The sequence below is a fragment of the Pseudoliparis swirei genome, chromosome 20 (genome assembly GCF_029220125.1).
Source record: "Pseudoliparis swirei isolate HS2019 ecotype Mariana Trench chromosome 20, NWPU_hadal_v1, whole genome shotgun sequence".
Lineage (NCBI taxonomy): Eukaryota > Metazoa > Chordata > Actinopteri > Perciformes > Liparidae > Pseudoliparis > Pseudoliparis swirei.
The window spans coordinates 13153413-13164852 of NC_079407.1; the positions used below are offsets into that span (position 1 = coordinate 13153413).

General features: G+C 44.0%; 2 protein-coding genes across 2 annotated transcripts; one reads left to right on the plus strand and one right to left on the minus strand.

Moving 5' to 3' along the window:
* Positions 1–776: 776 nt before the first annotated feature.
* On the minus strand, positions 777–3350 carry nup88 (nucleoporin 88). The gene has a single exon (XM_056441650.1). It carries the CDS (start codon positions 3348–3350, stop codon positions 1185–1187), a length of 2166 nt encoding a protein of 721 aa, XP_056297625.1. The 3' UTR covers positions 777–1184.
* A 30-nt stretch (positions 3351–3380) lies between these two features.
* On the plus strand, positions 3381–7425 carry psmd8 (proteasome 26S subunit, non-ATPase 8). The gene is made up of 7 exons (XM_056441651.1): positions 3381–3575; positions 4501–4573; positions 4701–4803; positions 4907–5072; positions 5213–5313; positions 5835–5946; positions 6579–7425. The coding sequence occupies exons 1-7, from the start codon at positions 3396–3398 to the stop codon at positions 6714–6716; spliced, it is 873 nt and encodes a 290-aa protein (XP_056297626.1). The 5' UTR covers positions 3381–3395; the 3' UTR covers positions 6717–7425.
* The last annotated feature ends 4015 nt before the right edge of the window (positions 7426–11440 follow it).

The following is an 11440-nucleotide window of genomic DNA, read 5'->3' on the forward strand; positions in this document are numbered from 1 at the left end:
TGATCCGTGTAAAGGAAAGAATGAATGGGGCCATGTATCGTGAGATTTTGAGTGAAACCCTCCTTCCATCAGCAAGGGCCTTGAAGATGCACCGTGGCTGGGTCTTTCAGCATGACAGTGATCCCAAACACACCGCCCGGGCAGCGAAGGAGTGGCTTCGGAAGAAGCAGCTCAAGGTCCTGGAGTGGCCTAGCCAGCCTCCAGATCTCAACCCCATAGACAATCTGTGGAGGGAGTTGAAAGTCCGTGTTGCCCAGCGACAGCCCCAAACATCACTGCTCTAGAGGAGCTCTGCATGGAGGAATGGGCCAAAATACCTGCAGCAGTGTGTGGAAAGCTTGTGAAGACTTACAGAAAACGTTTGACCTCTGTCATTGCCAACAAAGGGAATACAACAAAGTATTGAGATGAACTTGTTATTGACCAAATACTTATTTTACCGAGGAATTTACCAATTAATTCATTTAAAATCCTACAATGTGATTTTCTGGATTCTTTTCCCTCATTTTGTCTCTCATAGTTGAGGTTTACATATGATGAAAATTATAGGCCTCTCTCATCTTTTTAAGTGAGAGAACTTGCACAATTGGTGGCTGACTAAATACTGTTTTGCCCCACTGTATGGGCATGTGAACATTGTATCACAATGGACTACAGAAATTGGAACCTATTATTTAACCTCCCCTTCTCTCCTTTTTCTATGATTATTATTGAATGTTTTTTTAATTCAGTTGTACTTCAGTTATTGGCTAATGTGTCACAAAGGAGTAAAGATGGTTAGAGAACTTTACATTTTATTGTCAAGCCAAAAAGTGAGCAAACAATGTTGAAAAGCACACACACACGTCCTGCCTATACATGGCATCTTCTGCACCGACTCAAACCCTAACATTTAGAAACGCTTAAGTATGATGAACATTATGCAAGACATGAAGGAAAACATATACCCAGTCAGAGAAAAACATCATGTCGTATCAAAAGGTAAAGTTAGACAAGAGTATGTAAAAATATCTTTCAATTCAAATATCAGGTGAACTCAGGGCACATTAAGTCATAACAAAAGCAGAACAACAAGCTTCTCATCAAATGTCACAAACAGCAGATTTAAATCACTGCAGTAAAACAAGCGTTTGATTATTTTCAATGTTTTCTTTTCAATTTTCTTTTCCCGCTTTCTGAAGTGCTTAGAAACTGAAGTGGTTCTTGATGTCTTTGATCCGTTTCATCATGTCACCGATCTGCTGCCCCTGCTCTCGGAGGACATCCTGAACCACCTTCTTCTGTTGGGCGTTGAGCGAGACCGTCGTCCTGGCTGCGGGCGCGTCCTTGTCCACTTGTGTCGTCTGGTACTCCATCTTCATGTTCACCTGTTCGATGCAGTTGTCCAGGTGTTTCAGTTGATCGCCGACGGTCTGCAGCTCCTTCCTCATGTCCTTCTCGCTGTTTGACAGGACGGGCAGGCGGCTTTGCAGGCTGCCCAGCACTTTCTTCACCGCGCTCATGATGGTTTCCTGGCGATACTTTGCCTCTTCGTACTTGTCGGCCAGCCTCTCCGCTGCATCCCTCAGGCTCTTCTTCTCCTCCCTGCACAGAGTCAGCTCGTCCAGCTGCTGGTTCTTCTGGCTGGTCAGGAGTTTGACCCGCCTCTGCATCTCTTCGCGGGCCATGTCCTGCTTCAGAATGTACTCCTCGCGGAAGACCTGCGTGGCTCTGCTGAGGAGCTGCAGACACTCTGGAGGGGGCGGCGACGTGTCCTTGTCCCCGGCCTTGAGCACGAGAGGATTGGTGGAGCTGCGTGCCAGGATGTTGCGGATGTGCTGCTCAAAGGAGTTGTCGGCCAGTCCGCGCAGAGGGGAGCTCCCTGAGCCCGGTCCCGGATGCGTACAGAGCAGCGGCGGGGAGGGCGGGCGGATGGAGCTCAGCAGGGGCAACAGGATGCATTCGTAGGCACTGGTGATGCAGATCATGGTGGCGCCCAGGGACAGGTCAGACACAATCACAAAGCCACGAACTGGAGCCGACGGACTCGACTGGAGCGGTCTGGTGCAAAGAATGTGCTCTACGATGCAGCGCTTCTCGGCGGCCAGCTCCTGGAGATTGTCCTGATCCTCCTCGCCCGACTGGAGGAACGCCTGCAGCTTGTTGACCCAGATGAGCCCCACGCTGTGCACTCCTGCCTCGTGGGTGCAGTGGTACCTCTGCTGACACAGGGGGTCTCTGTGCAGCCTGATCGGGCACGTGAAATCAAACTCTTGAGGTTCCTCGTCCTCTCCTGTGGCCACTTTGAGGGTGAGCTCCAGCTCCACACACTCAAATACATAGAGAGCCGGCACCGCCTCTGTGCCTCGGATCCACTTGTCCACCGCCCTGGCCTCTTCCTCCTCCTCGGAATCCAGCACCACGCAGTGATACAGCGTGCCCGTTTCTGTGGCGATGACCAGGATGCTGGGCACACATGGCAGGCAGAGGATGGCGCAGGCGTCGTAGCCGTAGTTATCCTCCGCTGCAGGATACATCGGGAGGGGTCCAACGGGTTTAGTTAGACTCAGCCCCTTGGCCTGGCTCGTGTAGCTCAGATACGTCTCCCCGTTTTCGTAGAGGATGTACAGAGGGTAGACCAGCTGTTCTTTGGAGCACTGTGCAGCGAGCTGCCGGAGAGGGGAAGAAATCGGCCCAAAGTCAAACGCCACCGCTATCTCGCCTAAAGACGCCGCGTAGGAGCGGGCCGGAGGGTGGCCGCTCACGTCATCTTCCGACTGGGACACCGACAGGACTTTGGCCGGCGTCTGTGGCGACGTCAAGCCGTAAAACCGGACGGTGTTGTCGGACGTGAGCAGCACCAGATGGGGCTCGTCGGTCTCGCTGGGGTACCACGCCGCCTGCCGCAGACTCACGGACGGCGAGCTGGTGAAGAAGCGCTCCGCCACCGGGACCGTCTTGCAGTTGATCTCGCGCCGTCCGCCCTCGAACTCGGACCTCTTGCCCCAGCGCTGGGGGAGCTCCAACACGGAGACGCCTCGGAGCCCGACGAGCGCGACGTGGTTCTGAGTCGGGCTGAGCAACACCTGGCACAGCTCGAAGTGAGGCGGGTTGATGCACAGCAAGGTCTGGTGGTTCCCGCCGACGTTGCCGAGACTCTCATCCGTGTTGAGATGTCGCAAGTTGGTCGTGTAAAACACGCGGTCGGCATCGTCCCACACGAACAAATCTCCGCCTAAACAAAACGTGAGGTTTTTAGCGACCCCTCTTTCATTCACGTTGGGTTCTAAATACAACTTGGATCGGATCTTTTGGAAGATCTCGTGGTTTGGGAGGTCATTCAACCACCGCTCTCTGCCGAATGCCGCCATCTTGAACCGCCGTATGTCTCTCCAAAGGAGAAAAAAAACCCGTCCATGGCAACGAGAGTGCTTTACGACAGTTATTTAACGTATTCCGGTGGCCGGTGTCGTATATTTTGCAGAATCACCATGGCGTTGAAAGAGACTGCAGGGCTGTACGAGACACTGAAAACGGAGTGGAACAAGAAAAACCCAAACCTGAGTAAATGTGGAGACCTTCTGAGCAAACTGAAGGTAGAGTCACACACTGACGTGTCTGTCTTTGTCGTTACGAGTCGAATCAAGAGCACTTTATGAAGCATCCGCGCTGTTAGCAAACGGAGCTAAGCGTGCTAACTTAGGCTCGTATCCTAACGTTGTTTATAGTTTTCTATGAAGTAGGTTAACGTTACACTTTAGACACCGAGCATTATACGCCGTTCCTCCGGGCATGATCAAGTTGAACACCATGTGTTCACTGTATGTTATTGTTCAGCGTATGAGACAATGGCATCATATTGGGATCTCCCCTGTGTGTTGCTCGCGTTAACGTTCTGCTGGTTAATTCATTGTCGAGTTTGAGTCAACCTGGAACTGACGACCAAGATAACCATTTGAACGGAAGATAATGTTGACGTCAATCGGCTTCTTCGTTTCTCTCTGTTAGCCTTTAGCTCCTTCTTGGTTATTTATTTCCGACCCCTCTGTCGAAACGACGTCGTTCAACGTTCAAATATGTTTTTTTTGGACAAAACCCGTAGTGGGAAGAGCTCGGGGCACATGTCGTACAGTAATAAAGGACAGAGGTCAAATACATATTCGGATCTTTTATTGATCTGTTTTTATCACAACACGTTTTACCGAAGTAAAAAATACGTTTTACAAGTAAAAGTCGTGCATTCAAAATACCTTAATGTGTACATCGACTAAATGTTGCAGCTGCATCGAATTGGTGGGGCTCATTGTAATTACTTTACTGTGGGGTAACCTAATTTATTATGATCTAGCAATGTATATGTTGTATTCATCTGAATCTAGTCCAACTAGTAATTAAGATGTCAAATAAATGTAAGGAAGTAAACATACAATATTGTTTCCAAAATGTAGAGGTGGTAAGTAACATCGACTAGAAAAACTTGTGGACATTTTCAAGAAATTTACGTCAAACTTCTTTTTGCAGGTTTCATTACTGGAGCTGAACTTCTTACCGACCAGTGGGTCTGCGCTCACTAAGCAGCAGCTCATTTTAGCCCGTGAGTAAAGGTGTCATGTCAAACTTACAGACAATATTCATGTTAATCGTGGATTAGCATTTGGCCAACACGTATTCCTGTTATCAAGAAGATATCCCCAATTGAGAACAATTTGTGTCTGTTTCAGGTGATATCCTTGAAATTGGAGCGTTGTGGAGTATCCTCAAGAAGGACATCCCATCCTTTGAGAGATACATGGCCCAGCTTAAATGTTACTACTTTGATTACAAGTAATGTCACCATTTCATGTTTTTTAATATGGAGTGTGAGTTTGCTATACAGTACTTACTGGGCTATTCTAACATTACTCCTTCTTTACCTTTTGGCATTAAGGGAGGAACTGCCTGAAGCTGCCTACATGCATCAGTTACTTGGACTCAACCTGCTCTTCCTGCTCTCGCAGAACCGTGTGTCTGAGTTTCACACAGAACTTGAGAGACTGAGTGCACGAGATATTCAGGCCAACGTATACATCAGACATCCAGTGTCCCTAGAGCAGGTGCTGCAATTCCCCCCTTGGCAAAGCACACTTTAAGAGCTTGATATTGGACTATGTTGAAATGTTGATATTTTAACATTGGGTAATAATAATGTATAAATACCAATGTGATATTTTATATCCTCTCCTGGCCTTTTCAGTACTTGATGGAAGGAAGTTACAACAAGGTCTTTCTTGCCAAAGGAAACATCCCTGCTGAGAGCTACACCTTTTTTATAGATATTCTGCTCGACACAATTCGGTAAGAATGAATATGGAGACCGTGACTTACCTTTTCTTTTATTAGTTTTTTTCTTCTTTCAAGCTTATAAATCATTTTGATAAGGTCACTTGTGCTCTGGTCAATTGGCCATCGATGGATATCAGCTGGTACTCATTTATATATACACATTTTTTTTATGAAGGCAGATCAAAAGAAGTCAATCAGATGCCGGAGCTTCCTTTCGGCGCACATTTCAAATTTGGCAACAAAACAGATGGTTTATGCTCAACATGTGACCAAAACAATTACAATGTGTGGTCCCTTCTCTTTCCTTTGATAATTGATTTGATTTCTCGATATAGAAAATGTTGGACTCTGTAAAGAAAATGACAATCTGTTATTTTCAATTATCAAGAAGGACACCTCCTTTATTCGTTATTTGACTGTTTAAGCTTGATTGTTGTGTAATCGGCAGGTTTAAAAAAAACAACGAGATCAGGTGATAAAATGCTATTGTCTTTAAAGAACACTTCAACTAAATCTGACCTTTTCAACTGCAGTGATGAGATCGCCGGTTGCATAGAAAAAGCATATGAGCAGATCCAGTTCACTGAGGCCACCCGTGTGCTTTTCTTCAGTTCCCCAAAAAAGATGACAGATTATGCCAAAAAGGTATGTATATTTACGATTATGAAATAGACTTAAATGTAATGCCAAATGTCAGTTGTATGCCGAGATTAAAAGAAAAAATGGATTTCTGCAGATTTTATGAAATTAACTGTTTGTATTTTCCAGCTGCATTTGAATATCATGGGATGGTAGATTAAACTTCTCAGTTACAGGCTTGTGTCTTACTAAATTTAGATTTACATAAAGAAAAAGATGCTTTGCTGGTAACAAACACAAAAAAACATACTATGAATCAGAACATGTTAGAACACGACCTTGTAGGTGTCATTCATAGCATATCCAACTGGTTGTTTACAGCCAATACATGTAATTTAACAAATGTAAACCATAGATGCTGCAGCTCCAAAGTCTGTCTAAGCCTAATTCAGAGCAACATCTATAATGTGGGCCAACACGTAGTATTTAATATAGTTCAAGCACATTTACCAAATTAGGTAAAGTTGGAAAAGCAGCCCGGCATTGAGTGGGATTGCAGATCGCTGATTATTGAACTTTCAGATTTTCTTAGACATGTTTTCTTATTATTTCCATTTCGATGCATTTCAACCAAATGTTGTTCTAGATTAAGAATGAATTTGCTCAACAGCCCATGCATATTGTGGATTTCATTTCAGAGAGGATGGAGTTTGAGCCCAGATGGCTATTACTCTTTCAGCACTCAGCAGCAGCGGACAGAAGAGGTGACCATCCCCTCTACGGAGCTGGCACAACAGGTCATCGAATATGCACGACAGCTGGAAATGATTGTGTAGTCCGCCCCAAGGAACACACTCGGACACACAGGCCGCTGATCCAGTGTACATCCAGTCAGCTGGAGTGCAGATCTATTGTGAATATGACTTAAATGAATGCACAGTGGTTGTTTTTTCCCCCATATCTCAAAAAGTAATCGACATTCATTAGTCATGTGCTCCAGTTATCTGCAGGTCTTTCTGCCTGGATGTTTTTCTTTCATTTTAAATGATGGGGAACAAATTTGTTGACCCGTCTTGTTGTCAGCAATTGCTACACATGTACCTTTATCGAAGACATTCAAGGGTTTCATTGTTCCAGTTAGTTATTTTATCCAAGACAACATTCGAATTGAGCTTTTTATGGGTTATGGCCAACACCAAGTCCAACTTGTACATTTAATACCCCGGAGCCTCAGCTCTTCAACAACCACGAGAACGTTGATAACAATCACCACCCTGTTACTTCGTCTGTCACTGTCACACAAAACGATCAAATTAATATTTTCCCTCATTTCAAGCAAACTCCTTTTGAATACAAAGTTATTTTCCCCTTTAGTAAATCTCTCATAAATGTCTCGCCCTTGCCTTGTATCCTCGCAACTGACAGAATTTCCATTGAGGCTTGTGTGTTTTCTAAGTGTCAATGCCTCTTCTGCCCAAGATGATTTGTAATACAGTTGATATTACAATGCAAATCTTTGTCTGCAATAAACGATTCAGAAATGAATGAATGACTTTTTCATTGTCTTTACACCACAGCGCAAACTTTCCTAAAGTCTTTTGAATTAACTGAGAAATTTACTAAATGCAAACCGTAAACATAAAACTCTGGTAGATAGTCGACGAGGTTTAGTGAGAATTTTTTTTTTCTTCCATTGAATGAAGCTTGATCATAATGTTGCTCAATAATAAACAAACTCACATTAAGCCTGTTGCTCAGTTGAAAACGGTTAAACCGCCTGCACCAGTGTTAGAAAGAAGTGCATCTCTCTCCCAGGCCCATGATGGTGGTTGGTTGGGTTTTGTCCCTTCATCGTCACCGGGTTTGGTTGCTTGCCTTGTTGTTACCCCTCAGACTAAACTGCATGTGGAAATCTTAAGAGATATTGCGTTAAAGCCGTCTTGTTCCAGAACGTGTGCTGCCATTCCCTCACAGATCGGCTGTGTGCACTTGGGAAAGGCTTGTAACGGGCGATGGAGCGTTTCCCTTCCCCGATGCATAGGGAGTGTGGCTGTTGAGGTGCACCTTCATTCCCTGACAAAGGGTGTTTTTATTGATGCTGATTTGGCCAGTGCTAACGTGTTGGTTGCTCCAGAGATAGTGTGATGCTCAGGATGAGTTTGCACTGAAACATCCAGAGGGGATTCTGGTTTGTGTCGACTGAGCATTTAGCCAGCAATGAGGAGGCATCTCCTCAAACGTCTAACCAATTCCTCGAGAAGAGGGTTTCAGATTGCGCCTTCAGCTGAATATTTTCCTGATAGTTTGCATGTATCCCATAATCACTGCCTCCACATTTGGGAATGTAGAAATCATATACTGTTTACCTATAGGGAGCTAATTTAGCAGTCTGGATTTCAACCTTAAATTATTAGTATGTCTCGTATGAAAAAAATGTGTCGTATAGAACTAAATGTTGTCAGTCATTTTACCTTCATTTGACAATTGTATGGCGTATATATTTCAGTTATTTTCATACTTTTACGTTATTATTTTATATTTAATACTAAGCTACAGTATCCAAGGTAATGATTCAGCTATAAAAACCCATCACAAATCAGAGTGGGCTTGTATCCTCTAGGTGAGTGTGTGACCATTAAATTAAAATCTGTGAATATTAATGTAGGGTTGATTTAAGAGAGAAAGTAAGTATATTGACATCCAGAGTTTTTCTCTGCATTAGTGACCACCTGTGGTTCTTTTTGCATCAAATACAGACCTCGACGCCAGCACGCTGTCAGTGTCTCTCCCAGCCCTGCTTATGAGTGCTACTCTGAAAAATAGTCCGTTCACATTAAGAGGCCGAGAGTATACGGGCACTCATTCTGCTCCGAGCATTTGTGAATGAGAAGGAGATGATAAAGCACAGAAGAGACTCTCCAGCAAACTTCCGTATGCTCAAGGTGGTTCTCGAAGAGATGGAGGGAAAGGGTATCATCAGGAAGTCCTGCAGTTAGTTGGCGTCTCTCCTGCTGTTCGTCAGGAAGAAGAACGTGAATCTACGAGACTGCACTGGTTTCTGGAAGCGAAACGGATATACTTTCAAGGATGCTTTCACTCACGTACGGCTCCTACAATGTCCCCCTCCGCGAAGGTGATTAAAGATTCACTGCGTGCGCAACCTTTGTTGCCTTCTATGTATAGTATAATAGGTGCAGGCAACATTTAAGGCTCCTTCTTGAGGCTGATGCCATCCCTCTTCTGTGACCATCACTACACCAGTCTCCTGCTATCTTCATGATACCTTGCATTTGCCCCATATGATGAGCTAACCTTTGAGAAACTATAAATAGTGCTCAGTTGCCTGCAGAACCATGGCCTCAAACTTTCCCCAAATAAATGTCACCTTCTAGACAGAAGCTGTTGTCCCTGGGCCAGATCATTACTGAGAATGGTTGAGGTTGAGGTTAGCGCAAACCTTTTAGACAAGGACCTGATGAAGGTGAATGGATTTACTCTGTCTCGTTGGAGACATAGATCAGTGTTTGGGATATTCAACTACTACAACCCTTCATCGAAGGCTTTTCTACTCCAGTGAGACCACTATACAAACTGACATCTGAGCCCAAGTCCAAGCCTCATTCCCAGCGCCCAACATGTCGTACGCTTTCTCCTTTTGACTGGACTAGAGAAGGCCGAGAAGCTTTCCACTAACTGAAACAGGCTTTCTTACACACTGTAGCATTGGCTCACCCAGATTCCCATAAACCATTGATTTTGTGAGTTGATGCTTCCACTTATTGTCTGGGTGCATGTTTGAGACAATTAGCAGTGGGAGCAGAAAATGAGACCTGTAGATTTTTCCAGCAAGTCCCTGATCCAAATCTTTGTTTGTCGGTCTGTCCCGTTGGATTGCAGGTCATCCAGTATAATAGTTAATATAGTTATAATAGTGTCGTCTTACTCCTATGGTAGCAAAATTCAGTTTCTGACCATTGGAAATGTTGAGTGTTTAGTTCAAATATACATCATAGTAGATTGAAGTGCACTCAAAGAGATGACTCATTGGATGAACTCAATTAAATTGTTGGCAGGTTTTCCATCCAATAATTATATGCAACTCCAACTCAAATTTAGCACATCAGTGCAATAAAATGTAGTTAAGTTAGTCCAACTCATTTGTATAAAATACATCTAAAATAAAATAACGATATTCATTAAATTAAATTAATTTATGTTTGTCCAACTCAAAATATAAACTAACTAACAAAATATGCAAACTCCACAAAGAAGGAACGCCCCGACTGGGAATTGAACCCACGGCCCTTTGGCTGTGAGTCAACAGTGCTAGCCACTGAACATGTGTTCACCTCATGCAAACAACTGATTTTCAGAAAGCGCATGCGCAAAGGGTAGTTCTCAATGAAACACATTTATTTTGAGTTGATATGCACACCATCTAACCTAAATAAATCTAATAAATGAAAGTATTCATACATTTTGTGTTACACCCATTAAATATAAACATCTATTTTTGTAATTGATTTATTTAAATGTATCAAACAATATTTAAATGTGTCACCTCGAAGAAGGGCTTGAATCGTTTTTGTGAGTGTAACCTAAATAAATCTAATAAATGAAAGTATTCCTACATTTTGTGTTACACCCATTCAATATAAATATCTTCGTTTTGTAATTGATTTATTTAAATGTATCAAACAATATTTAAATGTGTCACCTCGAAGAAGGGCTTGAATCGTTTTTGTGAGTGTGGGCTCTTCCGGGATTTGAACCCTCAACCTCTCCCACACTAAATGATAATAAAACACTGAGACCAACAAGCCTTAGAGTTGACGGCAATGTTCGACTTTCTCAACAGCAGCTGTCCTATTCAACAAGGCCTGAAGTTTGGACAGTAATCACAACAAACTTCTAAGATGCTCTGTGGGACAATCAAGAGGTTTCACTGTCCGTGGTGCTGAAACCTTTGCTGCCAGCATCCGATTGGACACTTGTTAGTGTCTCTGCTTTGGACTTAACACAATTGAGAATTAAATAAGCATATAAACCAAACGTATACTTGTGTCATCATTAAAAACTCAAATGCCAGCAAAGATGCAATGAGGGAAAACCGTAAATTTGTTTCCCATATATTTAATGTTGCTCTATAGAAATTGTTTGCCTCAAACCCTATAGCCCACCTAAAGCCATGATGCTGTTAATGATTAGTGCGGATGTGTTGGCACAGGGCAGGTAGTGAGAGAGAGAATAAGCGAGGGAGTGATGTGGAGCGCGCGCGAGAGAGAGACGGAGGGTGAGCGAGAGAGGGAGGGAGGATGCTGCCAGCGGAAAATGGCTGCTGCAACCTCAAGCCTATCCTGATACACCGAAACGACATCAAGGTGGAGAGAGAGAGCGAGAGGAAGAGAGAAAGGAAGAGAGAAAGATTCGGAAAATGAGAGCAGATAGAGAGAGAATGTGAGTGAGCTTGTGAGTGTTTCCTGAAAGGAGGATAAAGAGAGAGAGAGGGAGAGAGGAGACCCTGGGGTGGGCTGCTGCAAGCGGCGGGCAACACCGAGCC